At 45.1% G+C, this 24,165-nt stretch overlaps 1 protein-coding gene across 1 annotated transcript in view; it reads left to right on the plus strand.

Annotated features, from left to right (window-relative positions):
- Nucleotides 1-7,323: 7,323 nt before the first annotated feature.
- The window catches only part of cacna2d1a (calcium channel, voltage-dependent, alpha 2/delta subunit 1a), a 121,173-nt gene continuing 104,331 nt past the window's right edge, over nt 7,324-24,165 (plus strand). The window contains exon 1 of the mRNA XM_061229166.1: nt 7,324-7,634. Coding sequence (XP_061085150.1) covers nt 7,555-7,634 — 80 coding nt within the window. The 5' untranslated portion in view covers nt 7,324-7,554. The remainder of the gene's footprint in view (nt 7,635-24,165) is intronic.

Below are 24,165 nucleotides of genomic sequence, written 5' to 3' on the forward strand. Positions count from 1 at the left end.
GAGGTTGTTGCACTGGGGGGTGAATGGCCAGTCTGGCTGAAATGCATCATTGTGTACAAACTCAGTTAAGCGAACATTAGAACGGTACCAGCCCTCATACTGTAATTACCCTTCATACTGTAATTACTCCCAGATACATTAAATGTGTTTGAAGCAGCCATGTTCAGTCAAACCACAAAAAAAACATTTCTTATTTTTTTGGCCGAAAACCTGAATACTGAATTGAAGCCAATGCTCATTTATCATGCAGTACTATAAAATGATAGATAAATAGATATATAAATAACTAACAAAGTTTAACCCAAAGTAAAGTGTACATTTGCTTTTATATGACAGATGTTCCTGAACCTAACGAGCAATTCTGAAATGGTGCTGTCGAGTATTTTTCGATTGCAGGATACCCAGGAGAAGGTGGGAAACAGGCTGTCAACTGTCTGGTTCCGTGGTCTGAAAATATAATTACGTTTAGAAAGACCTCCGGTGTATTTCCGAAACAATTTTCAAAAAATGCAATCGTGAATTACTTTTAATAATTCATTATTTATAATTATTTTTCCACTTCCTCTGTGTTTTTAAGTGTGTTTTGTATGTGTTCACAATTCACATTTCTATTGATATTTATTGTATGTGTCTGGACTAAAGCAGAAATTACTTTCCTTACAGTTCTATACTAACTCGTTTCACCATTTTCGTTGTGCCAGTTCCTTTCATTTTTCTATTTGCAATGCCATGTCATTCACTAGATGCTATCCTTTGGTCTGAAACATTTTCATTTGTGTTTTGCGTCCGCAAAGACAAGCCTATTCTTTTAAATACGCACATAATTAAAACAGCATTTCATTTCAAATTTGCAAGCAAGATTTTTTTTTCTTCTTTTCTTATAAATCCTTTCAAATAGTCTTCCATTTATACTATTGTTTATCCCAAGGCCTCTATTCCACTCACTCCTCGTTTTTCTTTCACTTCTGATTCCGGCTGCGGCGCTCCGGCTAGTCTCCAAGGTGCCTCCGCTCGCTCAATACCCACTCGTGCGCCTGAGAAGAAACGGTGTGCGGTTGCTAAGCAACGACGGAAAACTAAATCCCCTAGCCGCTCGCTCGCGTGGCTCCACCTGCCTCCGTGCGAGCGATTCGCTGAGAGAAATGCACACACAAAAAAACGTTGATTTTGATTTAGATTGCGCACGAATAGGCCGTACATTACCCAATTTCGGCATGCATTGTTGGCCAACTGGTTCAGTTGACCGATGGAGAGAACAACGGATGCGACCAGAAATTACGCTTGAAGTAGCACTTCATATCACTACTAAATGAAATGTTTGGAACGACTATAAAACGACCCATTACTTTAACATGTACTAAAACGATAGTAAAATAATGGTTTTAAGTGTAATATAATTGTAACGTATTCAGGCTTAACCCCTTGATGATGAGATAAATGTTTAACTTTAAAAACACACCTGGCCTAGCTGCCATGACCACTTATTACATTTATTTACCGTGTACTGTATTTGTTAAACTTGAACGCATCGTTGTCGTTTGTTGATTGATCATTGTTTAAATCAAAAATGTTTTGCCCTATTAAGATTGCATGCTTTTGTACTACATTAAAATGAGGTATATAAAAGCAGCAAGTGAAATTGCTTACTCATGTATTTAATTATTTTAATTCACTTAAAAAACAGACCTAAAACTGAGGGTTGAAATTACAGTTTATATTGTGGTTATTGACTGCTTTTACAACTTTGGTGTGTGCTTTTTATTGATAAAAAAAAAAAGTGTTATAGTCTTGAATACTTGAATATTTCTTCAATGGCCATTTTGCAAAAGTGAGCTAATGTTAAAAATGAATTAAAATCCTTGAAGCAGCGAGGCACCAGATATGCCGCCCGCGCTGACCTCGGATGGTTTTTGTCCACTGTTTAAAGGTCCCATATTGTGGAAAATGACATTTGAAATGTGTAGACATTAGCCAACTGTATTTATTCAGGTTGGCACTGTGGTTCACAGCTCACAGGTGTCTGGCAGACTGACACAGTAGGGCACTGGTAAAACATTACAACACAACACCCTTAGTTGGTCTAGGCAGAATGCAGTGGTGTTGAAACGGCAACCCTACAGAGAAACACATTAAGTATTATTTTTACAAGTTTGTTAAATGTTGTTTCTCTGTTATATAATTCTAAATATGTTTCCTTTTACATTATTTGTAATTATTTTAACTACTACCACCACATCATGTAGAACTTTGTATATACTATACATTTGCAATTATGGGATTTATGTTATGTTTGGGATGTCTGCAATTGATAGATCAAACTAATCAATTAATCAAATGAATGTATAATACTCTGCAATGTATAAGACTCTAAACATTACACGTTACTTTACACATGTAAATGTAAACATTACACATGTAACATTACACATGTAACAGGAATAAACTTGCAGTACGGTTTAACTGAAGACAGACTCAACCAGACACAAAACATCACCCAAATCTTTTACATAATTGCACAAGCTTTGCAACAACAGGACATTGATATGCATGGTCTTGGTTATTTTAACCACAGTATCGCTGGACAGGAATATTGTGCCAGCCAATGTAGAGTTTGGCTTGGCGTTTAGACGAGTGTTAAATGGCCCATACCGGTTCATTATGCATTGTGAGTTTAAACCATTTAAATTGCTAATTTAAATTATGTTTGCTGTTTGCAGCCGTTACGGTTGCCAAAACGAAAGCTGCATCCCGCATATGAGCCAATCGCGATCTTTTTTTAAATCGCATTTTCTAGTCTGAGATGCAAGAACGTGAATTGACATGTAATCTATTGTACATTAACAGAAGTGCATTTATTATAATATATATGCTTCAGAATTAATCCTGTTTTTCCTGTGTAAAATGCCTTTTTATGTCCGTAAGCTTTTCAATGAGTGTTGACTGGGCCCTGGCGATGGCCAACACATTATTGATGTGTTATGTGATGTCATTTCCTGTCTGTGACTGGGCATGGTCTGTGAGACACAAGCGGCCTTGCTCTATGGGCTTAGGGCAGACTTTCCTTAGCCACCGTTCCCCTGGTTACGGCTATACCAGTCTCCACCTGGTACCAGCTAAGAGTTATTTTTTATTTACACAACCAAAGCCAGTTAAACAAAAGACAGAAACATTAAGAACAAAGAAAAAAAAGTGTCCAGGAGAGGTAAAAACCCAAAGGGGCTTGTACGAAGATCTCCCCCTCAGAAGAAAATAAATATTAGTCACCAGAAGACTGAATACTAAAAATGTTAATTAAAATAATGAAAAATTAAAATACAAACTGCAGAAACATAACGAGGAGACCGGAAATTTAAAGAGTGGCTAGATGTTTCTTTTTAATGTTTTTAAGGAATGCGGTTGAATTACAGTTTCTGAAATGGTTGGGTAATGGGGAAAGGGATGCTCCAGTTGTGTTGGGTGAGAGTCGGCTGGACTCCCCAGCTCCACATCAGAGCCCTGCCCACACCAGGTCGTGCTTTGTCAGAGGTGCCTGACCTTTCGCTTCATTCGTGAAGGGCCGTTCCCGGCTTATCTCACGTGTGTCTGGTCAGGCTCGCCCCGGAAAGGTTACGCTAACAATCGGAACGGAATCAGGGCCCTGCCGCATCAATCCACGTTAACCTCCCGGACACCCGGGTTCTGACGGGTGACTAGATTTCATCAGTCGTCTCCTCTGAGTAGCGCCAGCTCTCCAGTGAGGGTCATATTGCGGGTCGGGGTCGTTTGCTGGTGGGTGAGGTATGGCAGATTGTGCGGCTGCCATACTCTTTGTGGTTTCTACCCTTATTCACATACATAAATTATATTTCCAGTATATGTAAATGGTAAATGGCAGGCATTTATATAGTGCCTTTATCCAGAGCGCTGTACAATTGATGCTTCTCCATTCACCCATTCATACACACACTCACACACCGACGGCGATTGGCTGCCATGCAAGGCCCCGACCAGCTCGTCAGGAGCATTTGGGGGTTAGGTGTCTTGCTCAGGGACACTTCGACACAGCCCGGGCGGGGGATCGAACTGGCAACCCTCCGACTGCCAGATGACTGCTCTTACTACCTGAGCCATGTCGCCCCATAATATATGTATTATCTTTTTTTTTTTTTTTCTTACCATGATTTTTAAAAATGTATAATACCTATAGTATTGCATTTGTTCTTGTTGACTGGCCTTTAATGCACTTAGGTCGCGCAATTACAGTATAGCCCCTTCCTGATGCTGATGTAACTGCTTCTGTATCACAATAGATAGGCACTTGTCCAGCATTTATGGATCCTCTATCTAGCCATCCATCCATTTATCTCTTCCCCCACCTCTCTGTTTCTCCTTCTCTCATTCACACTCGTCTCGTTTCTCCTTTTATTCGGCCGTTCTTATTTTTTTTACGATTATGTTTGTGGGTCTGAGTACGGTGTGTTTACGCGCGGGTGGTCGTGTTTAGACGCGGGCGAAGGTCCTTGTTTCGATGGACTGTGCATCGAAGGGGACAGGAAGGATCTCTCCGTGGCTCACCTTGATTTACAGTAAGCCCGTTTACACCTTGATTTACAGTAAGCCCGTTTAATGTCTCCGGCTCTATGGCAGCACTGACACTGCCCGTTTGTGAAAATGTAATCAAGTGGGCTGATTCGATAAACCCCGGGAGTACTCCGCTTTAGTCATCCTCAGAGTCTGGATGACTCTGGGATAACTTCAAGTGGAATATACTGTGCATAATATATCATTACAGCACGTGGTATACACCTTTGGAATACATCATTTCTGTCGGCACCCTAATCTTGGTTGACAGTTCTGTTTCCACCAGTGAGCTTAACCTCGTGGTCTCCAGCCCGGGTCCTGGAGGGCCACAGGGTCTGCCGGTTTCTGTTGTTACTCTGCGCTTAATTAGTCGAGATTAGATTAATGAGTCCGACGGTGAACTCACCTCACCTGGGTCTCATCAGGGTGCTGGTTGTATGGTGAAAACAGAAACCAGCAGACGCTGTGGCTCTCCAGGTGCAGGGCTGGAGACCACGGGCGTAACCGAATCGTGGCTGTAGTTAGATTTATTGTTTGTGATTGACTAGAGTACTTCAATGAAGAATAGTCTATACGTGCAGGTTTTAGTTGATGGTCCCTCCACAGTAGAGTGCAGGCCTGGTTCTCCGTGTCTCCTCAGTGATTGGTATGTGGGTCAATGACGCTGGGTTACAATACAGTCGGGCTGGATAACACATTTTCTGTCGTAAAAATGCTAAATTGAAATGTATTAAGTTGAGAACACAATGCTCTGGTATCGTCTACTATACATTTCCCACATTGGTTCACTTCTCAGGTTTTGTGTAAGAGACTTCAGAACAGTTTATTTTTGTAAAATAAATTGTGGTAAATGTTTTATTTCCTGAGCACTACATACTTGTTGATCTGTTGAAATATTTAGAATAATATAATTTAATCTCTGTTATAAATTACATTTGTTGAAAATACCATTTTATAAACAACAGAATATCATTATAATGAAGGCAAAATGTAAAAATAAAATAAATAAACAGGTTTTATTTCCATGTTTACCCTATTTTATGTTCTTCTAAACTGGAATCCCTTATTTGTCTCTGACCCATACAATGTAGTCTGACCCCTGACATTTTGACTTATTGCACATAACTTGTCTCCTGGACTCAGGATATACTGCACGTACAGGATGAGAGTAGAGAAAGTGAATTATGCCATTACAAAGTAATGTTCTCTTCCATTTCGGGTGTTCTTATAATATCTTTATGACAGAAATCATCCTCTTGTTTGTGCTATTCGTGCGCCAGATTCACGGTACTGATTTAGAACGGCCTTTTTCCCACGGAGTGGAGAAGTGTTGTCACATTTTATTGATGTCGAGATAAAAAATGAAAAAAAATCTGTGGTTCCCTGTTCCGTGGTGAAACGTAAGCCTTTGTCCTGACACCGCTAATATTTCACGGGTACGGATGAGAATCTCCGCAGAATACCAAACGCAGATGTGTGAATGGCAGGCGTAGACAGCGAGACTCGAGCTAACTTATTTTTACATTATTGGCATTTGGCAGACGCTCTTACCCAGAGCGACGTACAGTTGATTAGACGAAGCAGGAGACAATCCTCCCCTGGAGCAATGCAGGGTTAAGGGCCTTGCTCAAGGGCCCAACGGCTGTGCGGATCTTATAGTGGCTACACCAGGATTAGAACCACCGACCTTGCGTGTCCCCAGTCATTTACCTTAACAACTACGCTACAGGCCACCCCCATTTCATTTCCTCGATGCAATGTGCGAAATACAGGCGTTCATTCCCTCGTTATTTTTCTTAAGGCCAGAAAATTGTTTTATTCTGATTTCAGCTAAGTGTGGTAAACCCCCGATAAAGGTTAATTCAAGCCTAGCTGAAAATAAATATACTATATGTAACATGCTGTTTAAAATAATCCGCCGTTTTTTTTTTTTACACAGGGGGGCCTTTGAACGCACAAAGTCTTCATCTTTACCGTTATTTGGCACCTCTGGTTTGTGCCCAATCTCAATTCACTTGAAAAGCACAAAGTGCAGAACTTACCAATGTGATGAGTTTGTGTCAGCGTATGATGGCTGCTAAGAGCAGGGCCCGTAGACAATGTTTCGCCAGGAATGTATACTCATGAAATGTATTCTTAAAGTGATATACATCTCTTATAATATCCAACGGTGGTGGAATAAATGTTTAACACATGGTAATACAATCCAAACGACGACGGGCTCATTGGGAATATTTAGAACATATTTCATCATATTTAATAGCTTTTTATTCTTTTCATTAAATTTCCGAGTTTTGAATGCTTAGGTTTTTTTTTTTTTTTCTAAAACATAAAATAACTTTTGAAAGTACAAAGCATAACATTAAGACATACAGTTTGTATACAGCATTGAACATGCCAAGTATAATAACGCCTACGGTATTTATCCCAAGAGGAATGCGCTTTTGTCATTTGTCAACGCATTTATCGAAAGGAAAACGCCTTGCTTTTTATTTCAGGTATAGGCTAAAGTGAAACTAGTTTCAGTAAAATATGCGCTGCAGCCCGTCTAGTAAAGCCGGTAGTGGCTCTGTCTGTACGCTCCACAGTTGGGAGAGCCCATCGCTTCCTTGTATGGAAACCACGGAGTGATCGTCTGGCGGGGGTGGGGAACTCTTGCAAATTGATCTAGTGGGGGGGTCTGACATGAGCCTCCCATTGCAGACGAGGAGACCGGGGATAACGTCCTCCCTATCATAAAACTGCGTGCAGTCTTTGGAAATACAACAGCGAATTGGAACAAAAACAAAGAAAGAACAGCCCCTCTTTTTTTTAGAAAGAAAGAAACCAACGGAGATCTTTTTCAAAGTGGCCTTCATGGCGGCTGATCAGATTAGCTAGCGGGGTAACAGACCGTTATCTGGCAAAGTGTCACTGTGGGAGCAGCCGCGCGCTCGCTGTCTTCTGCTCGCGTCGTTCGCTCTCTCCGAATCGGCACGGTGATTCAGCCTGGTCATGGATGTAGCGGTAGCGCTGGTCTTACTTCTCTCGACGTGTAACGGTTTCTCCGGGGAACTGTTTTCCTCGCCACTCATGTAAGTAGCGTGGATAAAAAACCTCAGTAGTGGGGAAACCGGCATGCGGCCGCCAGCTGTTTGTAAACGGCACGGTTTCACTTAGCCTACATGGCGTGTCAATGTTACACAATGGGAAAGTGACGGGATTGCACCGGAACGGCCCGGCGGCGTAGTGGAATATTTCGGAAAATGCAACAGATACTGTATCATCGTTACAAAACCCCGTACATTTTAAATGCCACTTAAAACATTTGATCATATCGACGCAATGATTTCTGTTGCCAAACCTTCTAAACACAGACGCAAGTTATATTGCGTAGAAATGCGTAAAATCGCGAGGAAATTATATTGATTTATTCATAACTGAAAAGAGAGGATTCTATGTAATATACATCGCATTTTATTGTAATTAGTAATTGCAATATTGGGAGGCAACTTTTTTCGAGGCTTTCTTCCGGCGACGCTGGCTACAGGTTATACAATAGGATACGCCATCCAGCGGACCTCGCCTATTCTCATTGTAGCAGATTTATCAGATTCTTTTATGTTCGCACTTGTTTAAACGTTTGTAAATATTTTGCTTATTGCTCCCATAAATGTCGGCTTGCGCGTGTCCAAACGCGCTTCTCTTCAGTTTGGGCGTTCAGTGCTGTTCTGTCCCAAAGTTTCCCGACAGGAGTTTACAATCTCACTGTCGGGATAGCAGAGCCGGTCGGGATAGCTGTTCCCATCTTCTGAGAACCCAGCCCTCCAGACCGCTCTTCTGCTCGATTCGTTTAATTCATACGGACTGTACGCCGATGAATTATTTATTTGCTATTTTATATTTCTTGCTGCTACGCAACAACCGCTGTTGTTGTACATTAGCTATGCTTCACATTAGTTAAAGGGATTTGTGTTAATTTGATCAAATGTTTGTATGTTTTCTTGTCATTCTGCACTTGTTACTGTTGCATTTGCTTACCTACCGGGAATGTCCCCTGTTAAATCAATAATGTTGGGTAGTATCCAGGGTCCAGGACAGGTGTCCTTTGCATGTATTTATTAAAGGTATTTTCGTGAAATTGTCCTGTGTTTACAGTGTGGTGGGAACAAACTACTTGGTCTTCGCGTTTTTGTATTGTGTAAGGTATAACTTTTACGCGTCTATCTTCGACATACTTTCCATGTCACCCAACAGACCCTACGTGATGCATAGTGTAGACCACTGTTGCATCGAAATACTTTATAGAATGCTTACTGTATTCATTGAAACCCCATTTGCAATTACATGCATTCCATATTGGAGTATCAAGTCAACTATTAAGTCTATATAAAAACATCGTGTTTAACCAGGAAACTGACGGTTTGCGACTTCACTTTACAATTGTATTTCTATTGAACATATCACATGTGTCTTTACGGATATAATTTATAACCATTAACTTTTAGAATCGGAATTGACCATTCGGTATATGCTGCCAATATCCCTTTCTTAGTTGTAAACAGAACATTACTTTAAAGAGGCACAGGACACCTGCACGCGCACACACACCCTTTGCTGTCATTCAATTGTTGCATCTCCTCGTCTCTTACACGTGTCATTTTATAAGTATTGACATGAAATGTCATTTCAGAACTAGCCGATGCGTGTTGTGAATTAAAGTGTTTTAGTAACGTAATTTCTGGGGAAAGACGCATGTACAATCTTTCAGTGGCGGAAAAAGGGAACGTTTTTACCGGTGGGGGGGTAAACGCATCCGCAATGAGATGAATTGACTACCTCGTATCACCACGGCTCTCACTACGGAGGGAATTCCATTTATGCGTAATGAAAAGTAAGAGACCTTTGGAAAGAATTGTATCAGCTGTGACGGCGGTCTCTGATAGGAGGTCGCGTGGGTATTCAGGAGAACAGAACGAAGCCTCCAGCAGACGGTACCCAGGGGTGTTTTGTATTCAGTTCCTCCAGATAAGCCACAGGCCTGTACCACTGCACTGGAGGCAGGCTAACAAAGGAGGCTGTTGCACTGAGCCCGATCACAGATGTTTTTTTGTTTTTTTCCCCCCCCTCAACGCCTATTATATGTCATATCAATGCATCTATAACGTGACATCTGGCAGGCACAACCAGGAGTGCTGTGCTTACTATGGTTTACACTCAAAATAAAATGGTTATTATTTTTGAACACTTTTGACTGCAGGCGTAATCCTCGTCTCTTCTGAAAGGTAATCGTGTGGGCTTTGTTTGCCAAGAGTCAGAATAACTCCAGGTATTAAAGTTGCAGAAGCTCAGACACGGTGAAAGTGAAAGTTTTTGTTTTTTTTTCCACTGAAAAGATTTTCTGTTTTTGACTGGAAACAGATTATTGTAGCTGTGGCTGGTGCGCTTAGAGACACAATGGAGCCAAGTCACAACAATGGAGAAATCCCCTTTCAAATTTGAGACAATATCACCAAAAATGTTTTGGTTTTTTTTACTAATTTATGGCAAGGCAGTTTTCCAAAAACTACATATGGAGACTCCAAAAGGGCACATGGAAACTAAATGATATTATGGGTCTCATGCGGTGTAAAATGCTACATTTCGCTTACTAAACTATACAACTCTTTTTATCCTGAAAAAAAGTGTTTGCCTGTCCCCCTGCCTGTTACCATCTCCTTCCTCTCTGTCCCAAACTCCCTCTACCTGCAGCTGTCCTCAGACAGCGACAGGTTGAGAAGATCACGATAATACCATCTTGTATACTAATATATTCATTGAGGTCCATTGATTGAAGTTTTTGTCAAATACCCAACCCCCATCAACAAGTCAAACACAGTCCATCTTTTCACATGCTATTTATTATTCAAAAGCAGGCTGCCTCCTTATTTATAAGCACACTGAATAATCATCAAATATTTTGAGAATGTATTTAGATGTGACCCCATTTTATATCGGTGAGCGTCACTGAAAATGCCCTCTATTGTGTTGTCAACGTTGTTTTCACTGTCTTTCTCAGAAATATTCACTCAGACAAGAGATTCCTTGGAACTGACCTTGGAATTCCTTGGGAGAAGTACTCTATTTAGATGTAGTTTGTTGTAAAACATCAACCTTTTGTCATGCACTGTGTGTTTGCAGAAGCGCATTAGACTCTGCATGTATTGCTACAGTTTCGTTACGCAGGTGAAAAAATGCTATGTTGTTTTTACGCAAGCCTGACTAATTATGCGCCATTGGAAACGTAATGTTATAGTCATCACTTCAAGAACATGGCTGTAGTCAGATTTTTGATGAGCTGAAGTTATACTGAATGTTCTTACACACGGATGGGGGGGTAACGCTTTGTCTCTGCAGCTAAATCACAAATACTGATCAGAGTATTTCCAAAATGCAGAGAAGGTGAGGTCCCCCCACACGTTTTACCACCCACATATTACAAAATGAGGAACTGCTGTTGCTAGAGCAATGGCATGTTAAAATAGGTTATACAGATAGAACTGTGAGTTTTAATGCTTTGAAACGGTATATCCTGTTACCATAGTGATTGAAAATGGCAGGCTGAAAAAATGAATGCAAAAAAAAAAAAAAGATAAAAAACCCCATTCAGACTTCAGGGGTTAATGCTGTACTCGTCCGTGCCAAATAAGAGACCAGGTTACTGACGCGTTGCTTAATTTCGTGTAGCGCTGGGTAATAATCTTTCATCGTCTTCCTGAACTCTTTATTCAGCGAGGAGATTGGGAGCGAACAGCTCTAGGTCACGCACAGCTTTAAAGGGGAATCGAAGGCAGAAAGCACATGGTGCTTCACCAAGCAATCTTGTTAACCCTTTTAAGTGTGAGGCCACAAATAGGTGATTAGAATGCTCTTAACTGAACATTCTAATGGTGATGTAACAATCACCCCCCGGTAATTGAAATCAACGGGAGTTCCAGAACACTGGTTTAGAATTTTGAGGGGGAAAAGAAGATTCTAGAAAACCTTCTCTTCGAAGGGTTAAAAAGCTTTTTTCCGCGCTCCTGCTGCACACAGGGCCCTGTAGGGCGTTGTTGAAGCTGCCTTTTGTTTCCCCGTGCCCCTCTCCCGCCCTGTGTGCCTTTTTGCCGCACCGCAAGGCTTTCAAGCTCCGCGCGCGTCCGCCCGCGGACCGGCTCTAATCTCGTTTGATCCGTCTTTTACGTGCTGGGCGCTGGGATCAGTGCACGGGGGGGACGAGAGACCAGGTCTTGCTCTGCTCTCGCAGTGGCTGGGCGGGGGTGGCTGATTAGCACCAGGAAGTGAAGAAAACTCCCATTTTATTTGGAGGAAAGCACATCTGTTCCCCTTCCTGTGGTCGTTAGCCTCTCAATCTCATTAGTTGCCAGGCCACCTGTCCACATCACTGGGCAGATTAGAGGCTATGGGTCGGAGCGGTAGAAAAGGCTATTCGATCCAATGGACAAATTTCTCAGAGCAGACCTGATGTCAGAAATGGTGGTTATCTTGCAGCAAAATCTAACCAGTTAAACCAAAGTATAAGTCTATGGTCAGACTATGTTTTTGGCCAGTATTCTGGGCCTTAATCTTCTCACAATGCTGCTGTGCATTTAATACGTGCACGACATCCATGTTTTGCTCTCTATGGTTTTGATGCTTTTCACTTGTTGAGGAACTCATGCACTTAATTGGTAAATGGAAAATGGCATATAGAGCACCTTTATCCAAAGCGCTGTACAATTGATGCTTCTCATTCACCCATTCATACGCACACGTCACGTCAAGGCGTCTGCTAAATGACTGGAAGGTAAATGTAATTGCCTAAACCAGGCACAGGGCAGGTAAATGTAATGGCCTAAACCAGGCACAGGGCAGGTACATGTAATGGCCTAAACCAGGCACAGGGCAGGTAAATGTAATGGCCTAAACCAGGCACAGGGCAGGTAAATGTAATGGCCTAAACCAGGCACAGGGCAGGTAAATGTAATGGCCTAAACCAGGCACAGGGCACAGGACCCAGGGCACAGGGCACAGGGCACAGGGCACAGGGCACAGGGCCCAGGTCCGGTATCGCACGACGGGGGGATAATAGCCATTTTTGCCGGCCCCAGGATCCAGGGCCCGTCTCCCTCTGTATCAGTGTAATTCTGTTTTCTGCTCTGCCATTAGCCGGCTGAGTAGATTAGCCCTGCCTCAGACTCACTCATCCTGATGAGCTCACCGCCCGCCCCGCCCCCCGCCCCCCGCCCCCCCTCTGAAGGAGACCCAGGTCCGCATTCGGCCGACGTTCGTCCTCGACTCCCGTCTCGCAATTAGATTCGAGGGTCCGTCTGGCAGCGTTTCAAAGCCGTCTTAAAAATGAACTTGTCAGGCCGCGTGCGTCGGGGGGAAAGCAATAACGTCGTTAGTCCCCGAGCTAGCCGAGGACGAAATGTCGATCGAAATCCGGACGGCGAGAGAACGAAACGGTCCGCCCTGTTCTGTATTAAATTAAGTGGGAAAATAATAAATTCTGAAGGTTAATACAAACCCTTCCCATAAAAACCCCGGGAGTAGACGGTGTCCGTGAACTGGGTGGGGAAATGAGAGGTGTGTGTGTGTGTGGGGGGGGGGGGGGGAATCGGGAGCGCTGGGCCCTCTGTGGCCGTAAATTGTTGTTGTCTGTCAAACGTGGCACGAAGGTCGACTCTGGCTGTTGATGTCGTGTGCGGTTCTGAGACTTATGCTTCTCCGAGGCCCCATCGTTACTGTCCGGATTTCTCTCTCCTGTGACGGGACTGATGGCGTGTTTGTGTTTGTGCAGAGACTCGTCTCGGGCTTGTTTTCGGGCTGAACGAGGAGGCCTTGCCGGCTTTTTCGGGTTCCTCTGCTTTGTTGTCCGTCTTTCCAGATGGCAGCTGGATAACAGGTGGCCTAAAACTCTGGGCTACGCTGCGTAACTACGGAAACAAAGGCATACACATGCGTAGTGCGTGAGGCCTGGTGTATTGATCCGCCCGATGAAGCTGCCCAATGAAAGAAATAGCACTGCTTTAGCTCTCTGACATGCTCGGTGAAAAAGCTCTCCAGCGATACCAGTTCCTCACATCTGCCGTAACCGATGTTTATGAAATGAGAATATTCACGGATATATAATACGATATGCTTAAATCCGATGCTGTCTGGTTGATAACTTGGGGGGGGGGGGGGACAATTCAGTTGTCTTTTTTAAGGAAAGACTGCTAATTCTCTGATACCACTTCAGAAGAATTAGCTAAAATAAAACATTTGTAAATAAATGATGAATTCTGAAACAGCCGTTTCCAATTTTGTGTTTTAAGGTGTGCGATTATAATGTTCTTAACTGAACTACTGGTAGTTGAAAGCCACGGAGTTCCCAAAAAAACCCTCTCAAATGATTAAATATTTCCTGCATCTCCGTGTCTTAATATACGAGCAAGACGGAAATGTACTGTTCTAATCTCTCTCCAGCGAAATGTGTTCTGTGTTTTCCAGTGAATCCCAGGGGGATGCCATGTGGCTGGCTGAATTTCTTTCCCACGGGAATAACATCTGTAGAGTTTTTTTAATTTTTTAATTTCTTTTAATTTTTTTCCCCCAATCTTGTTTTTTTTCCTCTTTGATTTTTCCAACCTTGGGCTCTAATTGAGTTTCGTTGAGTGTTTATGTCGCGGGAGATGTGCGGGAATTATTAAGATTCCATGCTTGTTATGGTACATCTAATGAAGATCTTTTTTTTTTTTTTTTTTTAATTAGGCTCACATTTTGTCATTGCACGCACAGTACTTTTACTTGGGGGGAAAGAAAAAAAAGCCTTTGAACTATATTTTGAATTTGATATTTAATAGTTGCGTGCGTATGTCTGTATGTATGTGTGTGTATGTGTGTGAGAGTGTGTCTGTGTGATTGTGTGCGTGCGTGCATGCATGTGTGTGTGTGCGCATGTGTGTCTGTGTGTGTGTATCTCTGTGTGTGTCTCCGTGTGTGTGTGTCTCCATGTGAATATGAATGTGAGTGTGTGTGTGTGTGCGCGCGTGCGTGTGTGTTTATGAGTGTGCGTGTGTGTTTCTGTGTGTGTCTGTATGTGTGTGTGCGCGCCTCTGTGTGAGTGTGTGTGTGTGTGCGCGCCTCTGTGTGAGTGTGTGTGTGCGTGTGCGCTCCTCTGTGTGAGTGTGTGTGTGTGTGTGCGCGCCTCTGTGTGTGTGTGTGTGTGTGTGAGTGTGAGATGGAACATTAAAAAGGCTCTGCTCCGACAGTGAAAGGCACTACCAGGCCGTGATAGTCAGTGAAAGGCACTACCAGGCCGTGATAGTCAGTGAAAGGCACTACAAGCCCGTGACAGTCAATGAAAGGCACTACCAGGCCGTGATAGTCAGTGAAAGGCACTACAAGCCTGTGATAGTCAGTGAAAGGCACTACCAGCCGTGATAGACAGTGAAAGGCACTACCAGCCCATGATAGTCAGTGAAAGGCACTACCAGCCCATGATAGTCAGTGAAAGGCACTACCAGCCCATGATAGTCAGTGAAAGGCACTACCAGCCCTTGATAGTCAGTGAAAGGCACTACCAGGCCGTGATAGTCAGTGAAAGGCACTACCAGCCCTTGATAGTCAGTGAAAGGCACTACCAGCCTGTGATAGTCAGTGAAAGGCACTACCAGCCGTGATAGTCAGTGAAAGGCACTACCAGCCTGTGATAGTCAGTGAAAGGCACTACAAGCCCGTGATAGTCAATGAAAGGCACTACCAGCCGTGATAGACAGTGAAAGGCACTACCAGCCCATGATAGTCAGTGAAAGGCACTACCCGCCTGTGATAGTCAGTGAAAGGCACTACCAGCCCATGATAGTCAGTGAAAGGCACTACCAGGCCGTGATAGTCAGTGAAAGGCACTACCAGCCCATGATAGTCAGTGAAAGGCACTACCCGCCTGTGATAGTCAGTGAAAGGCACTACCAGCCTGTGATAGTCAGTGAAAGGCACTACCAGCTCGTGATAGTCAGTGAAAGGGCTGTGCGTCAGGGGGGCCGGGCTGCTGAAAGCTTTTAGCTGCAGATATATGTGGCCGCGCGTTCGTGATGCTGATCTTAATGGCGGGGCGCTTGTGGTGGGGTCAATACTCGGGGCCTGCATTAGGCCGGGTTTAAACAGCTCCGCGCGCTGGGGAGAGTGCCGGCCCTGCTCCAGCCAACGTCGCTCAGCAGGATAACTCAGCCGCACGCGTCTGCCAGAGAGACAGCTGTCCGTCATCTTTACTGCCCGGGAGGGGATATGCTAATCTGTTTATGGCCGGCAAGCCAGGACATGCTGTCTTGTGTGCGGGGTTAAGGGTTCAGTCTGAACCACAGGGCGTACTGCGCTGAACTCTGCTGGGAATCAGTTCACGTCATATGTGACCAGTGTGAGGTCAACGTGTGTTTCCGTCATTAGTTTACAATTCCTGTTTGCTAAAACCTTGCGACAAGCATTCCTCAGTACTTTTCATTCGCGAGAAGTTCATTGTATCTAATTTATAGACTTGTGTTTATGCAACGGTACAATGACTTTTACTACGGCCCAACTTGCCATTTAAGTTTTAACAATGTTTGACACATATGCCCTGACGTCTCTTTTGGATCGTCTCTGGGCCTCCGTGTGTGAATGGGGCAGGAGAGTTCCAGCTGTTTACAGGAGAGGGGGAGTGCATGGGCTCAGATATATTTAGGGTGGGACTCTAGCGGGGAGCAGAGAGAGAGACCGGTGCAGACGGAAAGGACCGGAAGGTTTAAGATGATGCGTATGATGCAGTGGGGCCTTCTTCTCTTCTGTCGTCAGCCTGTCTGTGTGCCACTTCGTGCTCCGTTACCTATCCCCCTGAAGAGGTTCAACACCCTTTTTAATTGGGGCCTTTCGTTCCAGAGCTGAGAACAGGGGGGTCCATGTCTTTGAGAGACTGTCCCTGTCTGCACCTAAAGCATCGTTGTTGATGTGGTCTAATGGCCCCAGATGCCAAACGACGGCAGGAAATTGGGTTGTCCCTCCTGTAGAGGTTTTCTGGCCACGATCTGCTACGTTTTTTAACTGTGCCGCCATTTTGTTTTAAAGTGCTGTTCTGCGTTAATATCAATACCCGAGTTGGGACTCTCCGATACTGATTTCAGGAAAGGTGGGGGAAATTTTTGATTTTCTTTTAAATCGATTGCTACCCAGAAGACTCTTAAAAGTGCCTCAGTGTATAGATGTGCAACTGGAAAAAAAAACGATACCCTCCTGAGGTCCTGATTACTACCGATTTGATTATTGGTTGGTCTGTTCAGCAACTAATGTCATAACGGTAGGCGTAACAACATAGCTCCTCTCTTCTGTGTGGTTTAATTTGATTTGTTCCTGGAGGAACGATTAATAACAGTCCCATTAGATTATTACATTAGTTTTAGTACAATATCAGATGGGAAATGAAAGAAAAAAATATACTTGCTTTTGCTTCACCATTTCACCTGGGTGTGTCGAGGTGCCCCTGAGTGAGTCACTTCACCCCCGATTGCTCCTGACGAGCTGGTCGGTGCCTTGCCTGGCAGCCTATTGCTGTTGGCGTGTGTGTATGAATGGGTGAATGAGGAGCATCAATTGTACAGCGCTTTGGAGGAAGGTGCTATATAAATACCCACCATTCACCATTCACCGTTTACTCTTGAGTTGTCTCACGGCTACAGCAGTGGATCACCGCGATATTTTCGAAGCTTCATCAAATTAACTCCGTACAATCTGCACGTTCGCTTGCACACGCTGCATAATAAAACTATTACGGATTAAAGCGGGCAGTTTGGCTTCGGTGCCACCCTGGGCGTGCTGTTCTGGAGAATATAATGCATAAATATATAATGCATATTCCCTCCACTTAATGAGCCTCTACACCCCCCCCCCCCCCCCCCCCCCCCAACCGGGTGAATAACGAGAGAGAAACACATAATTATTAAACAGCGTTAGCCCAGTGCCAACAGACCATCTATTTCAAGTAATGCCACATCATTAAACACTATGCGTGGGCAGCTAAATCATTAAAATGTGTGCGCGCTAATTTGCTTTTTCATGCTTTTACTCCAGTCCGCTGTTTTCCCGGTGTTGCCAGGCAGAGAGAGGCGGGACTGATCGCTAAGAGGCCCAGTCGAGCACCGGGAATGGAAGAGGGCGTGGCATATAATGAGTTAATGCTTTCTGTGAATAGTCCTTTGCTACATAACACCTTCATAATCTCTATAATAATCATAATCATAATAATAATAATAATAATAATAATAATAATAATAATAACAGTAATAATAATAATTTGTTATTTAGCTGCCGCTTTTATCCAAAGTGACTAACAGTTGATTAGACTATGCAATCCCCCCTGGAGCAGTGTGGGGTTAAGGGCCTTGCTCGAGGGCGCAACAGTTGAGTGGATCTTATCGTAGCTACACCGGGACCTGAACCGCCAACCTTCTGGGTCCCAGTCATATACCGTAGCTATTCATAAATACTTATGGAGGTAATAGCAAATAGGCATACCATGTGCTTTCTTTCTCCCTCCACAATACACAGTTCATAACTCAGGTCCCAGATATGGTGCCTTACTTCGCTAGGGACCGCGATCTGTGATCGTGAAATGTAATTTGAAAAGCTGGGAAATATACACAACATTGTTTACACCACAGTGCTGAGGTTCTGGTCGGTAAACTCCGCTAGCGCTATGACACTAGTACCCTGGAAGTAGAGACAGGGGTTGGCTTGCCTTGAACACACACAGCAAATGGATGAGTGGGATGAGGGTATTTCGGGGGGCTATCGTTAGCCGCGCGTCTCTTCCGTGGCTCGGAGCCAGGACGTATTAGAAAGCGAAGCCCTGCGGTTCATAGCGTGCGGAGACAGACGTATCATAGCCCCCCCCCCCCCCCACGCTGGGCTGATTTACATTCGGAAACACCGATCATCCTCAAAAGGATATCAAATTCTCGGAGTCGCCCCCGGTGTGCGATGTCGCCCCAACGTGAGTGACAAAGTGCCGTTGTATGTTCTCTCCGGGGGGGGGGGGGTGAGTATTATGGGATGGCAGGCTCATAACGCCAGCAGTTTGCTGATTGGTATTTGATTAATAGATGGATGGAACTGCAGTAATCACACGCGTTGGGTTCCTGCTAAATCATTTACCTCGTCTGGTCTACAGCGAACGGGAGCGCTTCATGCGGGCGTGCTGAGTCTATACGGGGGCTGAGGCGATGTGTTTATCAAGTGCACTGCTGTGTATTCTTGTTTTAGGTTTTTTTTTTCCTGTTTACCAGCAAGCTGGACTCTTTACGGTTTTTGACAGGATTGTGTTTAGGGTTCGACATCAAATCCGGGTCAGTTAATAAAGCATTGTTGTTCGGCAATAAACTCCGCCGGATGAGTGCATTTTGGGGCGTCTCGTACCCAGACATGGTGTGACCTTTGCGGAAACTCATTTTGCGGAAAACCCGAACGCCGTTCCCTGTGTTCCACGTCCCCGGAGAATCACAGAGACGGCCTTTGTCAACGCCGCTGCTTCAGATTCTTATTACTTTGTATGATCCGCAAATAGCAGCCTCTTGGAAATAATGTCTCACCCTAGCAATCAATATTAAAGCGTGTAGGCTGGTTGCAAACACTGTGTCAAGTGCTGCTTTAGACGGGGGGGAAATATCAGAGGATGTGATATAATGGAACTGTTTGTTCCTTTGCGTTTGATGAAGGGACACTCTGTGAGCGACGTTAGCGACGTTAGCCTTTATCCTTCCGCTTCCGCGCGGAACATTGCGTGCAGCCTTTCGGCCGTGTTCTTTGACTCTCTTCTCCACCGATCATCTTGCTTAAGTGCAGTAATCGCTTCAGTATTGATCTTTTGCCAGGGGTGGAACGCGGCCGGACTTTGTGCAGAAAACACCGGTCGGGTCAAGCGGTTGTTTGAACATGAAATTACGTTTTGCATCCTGATGGGTCTCTGAGAAGGCGTGCCCTCCTGATTGGACGTCTATAAAACATGGAAGGTGTGATACTGTGAGCAGGCTGTCCGGCAGAACCATTACGTGTTATTTAGCTGACGCCTTTATCCAAAGCCACTTGCAGTTGAAAATCCCCACTGGTGCAATGTGGGGTTAAGGGCCTTGTTCAAGGGCCAAACAGCTGTGCAGATCTTATCACCACTATACCGGGGATTGAACCACCAACCTTCCGGATCCCAGTCATGTACCTTAACCACGAGGCTACAGTAGAATCGCACTGCATCGCATACAAATGTACCACTGACTTTGCATTGAAAACGGGTCTGAATGACCTACACTGGACCCAACCGCAGTGGAGCTGGTGAGCACCGTCTCTCAGCACGAGCAAGGAATGAGCTTAAATAAAGCAGCCCGGCGCTGGCCGCGTGGTTCTGACCCGGTTCAGCTGCAGTAACTGGGCCAGGGGAACGCGTGGCCTCTGCCAGCGTTTCCCCAACTGACCTCTCTCCTCTCCGTGTCCTGCAACGGCGTCACGGCTGCCTCCTGATCGGTGGGCTGCGTTAAGTGCGGCGGGGGGAGGGGGGCGGACATGTTTACTCAGACACAGGACAGCCGTGACACACACACACACACACACACACACACACGCACACACACACACACAGAGGAATTACTACCTTGTCTGTCAGGATGCCGTGCTAAAAACACGTTCAATATTTCATGGATTATTCTTTACAGCGGAGTCCTGGAACTGGTTAAAGTTTATTGAGGTTTTTTTTTTTGTTAACTTGAAAGCCCAAGGTCTCATAAAAACACACATTGTGAAAGATTTGGCAGAGTGAGGCGGTTATCGCTACGAAATAAGAAATACGACGCTATATGTGGGAGGCACTGCTGCAGGCGGCCAATGAGAACGGACGGCGCACCAGCGAGATACTGTGGGGTTAAATCTGTAGGTTGAAGACATTTCAGTCTCCACGAGTCCTCTGAATGAAAGGAAGGGCCTTATTGGTGAATGCACCTGGATGGAGGTGACTCGATTGAAATGGAGATAAATGACAAATGGCAGGCATTTATATAGCACCTTTATCCAAAGCGCTGTACAATTGATGCTTCTCCATTCACCCATTCATACACACACTCACACACCGACGGCGATTGGCTGCCATGCAAGGCCCCGACCAGCTCGTCAGGAGCATTTGGGGGTTGGGTGTCTTGCTCAGGGACACTTCGACACAGCCCGGGCGGGGGATCGAACCGGCAACCCTCCGACTGCCAGACGACTGCTCTTACTGCCTGAGCCATGTCGCCCCCCCAATAACTAAGATAACTAAGTCTCCTCAGTGGATGAAGCTGGGAGGTCACCCTGGGATTTGAGCACTCTGTTTTGGCGAATGTTTACTGAAGGGTCTTTTCCACCTGCCTTCTCTGACCATCAGCTCACGGTCCCATGGGGGTATGAGACCCTAACCCCTTGGAATCGGCTTACAGACATATACAGAGAGGGTCCCCTAGCCGGTATACACACCGAGACACAAGAAATGAGTGGCCCCTAGCCGGTATACACACAGAGACACAGGAACTGAGTGGCCCCTAGCCGGTATACACACACAGAGACACAGGAACTGAGTGGCCCCTAGCCGGTATACACACAGAGACACAGGAACTGAGTGGCCCCTAGCCGGTATACACACACAGAGACACAGGAACTGAGTGGCCCCTAGCCGGTATACACACACAGAGACACAGGAACTGAGTGGCCCCTAGCCGGTATACACACAGAGACACAGGAACTGAGCGGCCCCTAGCCGGTATACACACACAGAGACACAGGAACTGAGTGGCCCCTAGCCGGTATACACACAGAGACTCAGGAAATAAGCGGCAACTAGTAGATGCATAAATGGAACTTCATGAATGGACCTGCCGAGCAGAAATAAAGGATCCCAGCTGACAGGATGCGGAGGGCACAGAATACAGTTTTCCAAGCACGGCCCTGGGCTTTGTTTCCTCTGAAAGCTTGTTTTGGTTTTTCGGGGCTCTTGTTTGTCTCTTGTCTTTGGGTGCGCGAGCGTGGCCCATCGCTCTTCATCCGTCGGCTGCACTGGAAGTGGGCCGTGGCGGGAAATGACAGACAAACGCTCCCTTTCTGTTCTGCCATCATGGGTCCAGAGAGCCCGGGAGTCTGCAGGGCGCGCTCACGGCAGGGACTGAATGATGAACACGCTGTGGAGGTTTTCTGTGTGTGTGTGAGTGTGTGTGAGTGTGTGAGTGTGTGAGTGTGTGAGTGTGTGTGTGTGTGTGTGTGTGTGTGTGTGTGTGTGTGTGTGAGTGTGTGTGTGTGTGTGTGTGTGTGAGTGTAAGTGTGTGTGTGTGTGTGTGTGTGTGTGTGTGTGTGTGTGTGAGTGTAAGTGTGTGTGTGTGTGTGTGTGTGTGTGTGAGTGTGTGAGTGTGTGAGTGTGTGAGTGTGTGTGTGTGTGTGTGTGTGTGTGTGTGTGTGTGTATGTGTGTGTGTGTGTGAGAGTGTGTGTGTGTGTGTGTGAGTGTCTGTGTGTGTGTGTGTGTGTCTCTGTGTGTGTGTGTGTGTCTGTGTGTGTGAGAGTGAGTATTTGTGTGTGAGAGTGAGAGAGTGTGTGTGAGAGTGAGAGTGAGAGTGAGTGAGCGAGTGAGTGAGCGAGTGAGTGAGCGAGTGAGTGAGCGAGAGTGAGAGATTGAGATTGTGAGAGTGAGAGTGAGAGAGTGAGAGAGTGAGAGTGAGTGTGAGAGTGAGAGTGAGAGTGAGAGTGAGAGTGTTTTTAGGAATGGCGGGTTGAGGCAGCTGAGAGAGCGCACCGCTCTCTGTGGGACGGGTTTAGCGGATGCTCTCCCTGTAGGGCTCATTACTGCAGTGCGCACAGGTCTGCTGGGGCAGAGCAGACAGCCTGTCGAGCGCTGACGGGTCTGACAGCGTTTACTCTCTCAGACTCTGCTCCCAACCCCGCGACAGCCTGCCTCTCAAGCCAAACGCAGTCCCTGCTCCTCTCAGCAGTCATGGTATTTAATGACACGCAATAGCCATCAATGGGTGTTTGATACCTTTTTTTATTCAATGAAGTCCTGAAATACTACTGAAATGTGGTAAAGTGGCAGTGCTTGGGATTTGTACTACTGCTCAATAACACCGTGTGGGGAAGGCAACAGTGGTCAAGAGGAAGGAGGGGACGTAATTATACTCTCTGCATAAGAGGCTATTGAACAGAAGATGCATTGTCCAGAAAGCCAACAGAATTACTCCTGTTGCTATCTTAAATTAAGCACTTTGTCTACTTGATGGCATTACGTATATGACTCGTATATGAATATTCAAATTGTGTGTATTTTTGTGCATGTCAACTGAACTTTCTTCCACAATTTTTCACGTTTTCGAGAACACAACATCTTCCATTCCCACCATGTTCTTCTCTCTGTGACTTTACCAGCAGGCCCCGTGTGTCTGAACTCACACGGTACCAAACGTGGGCTGGGTTCCTCTACACATTCAAATGCAAATGGACTCATGTTTGTCATGAATTTCTGAACAAATATTTCCATTTCAAGATTAATGACTGAAGTGCACAATGCAATATTTTCATCATATTGGTGAGTGGCTTCAAAAAGCATTCAAACCCCTTCACGTTTTGCGCACTTTATTGTGTTGTAGATTTTAAATGGATAAAATTGCCATTTTTGCCTGCCAATCTGCACTCAATAACCCATAATGACAAAGTGAAAACATGTTTTTAGAAATGTTTGCAAATTAAAAATCAACAACTCACTTATGCAGTCGCTAGCCAATATTGCAAAGAACACGAAGGCTACTCTGCTTAGTGTTCTGTTACAGAATTCCTTGTTGCGCGCCTTCCTCCAAGCGGTGACATCAAACAATAACGATGATGTCATCAATGGCCACGATGACATCATCACACCGGTAAACCAGCGGTGTCCATTAGAGACATTGCACGGCTCGGTGAAACGGGATATAGCGGCAACATCCAGGGTGACCCTTTCTCCGGCATGGAACACACACACACTCACACACACACACACACACACACACACACACACACACACACACACACACAGAAGCCTGAGCAGATGACGTGCCCTTGAAGGGCGAGTCAGCCCCTGTGTCAGGGCCAGATTTACGGGCAGGATAAAAATACGGCTGCTTGCGATGAGGAACGGCAGGGCCATATTTTCTGTGGATGAGCGAGCCGTCAGATTTGTTTGCCGCGCGCTAACGGTGCCTTAATGTGCACTTACAGAGATTGCATCTCACTAACACCACACTCCCATATTCTCCTCCCTTCTGCTCAGCCCACCGTAAGTGGCTGATTCATTTTTTCCTTTTTTTATGTGCTTAATTTACCCCGCTACGTGTTCCAGAATAATTTTTTTCCGCGGAAGCCGGCCGCCTCGAACTCTCGTTCTCGTCTCCTGACGCCATCGTTTTTCACGGGGCAGGTGGAGGCAGATTAAAACATTTTTTTTTAAAAAGCTTTTTCGTGTTTTACGGACCGCAACAGATGCGCTGTCCACGGTGTTCGCCGGTTTGGGGCGTGTTTGAAAACGTGTCATTTATCTCCCTATAAAAATGGCTGAAATTTTTCATGAT

The sequence above is a fragment of the Conger conger genome, chromosome 19 (genome assembly GCF_963514075.1).
Source record: "Conger conger chromosome 19, fConCon1.1, whole genome shotgun sequence".
Lineage (NCBI taxonomy): Eukaryota > Metazoa > Chordata > Actinopteri > Anguilliformes > Congridae > Conger > Conger conger.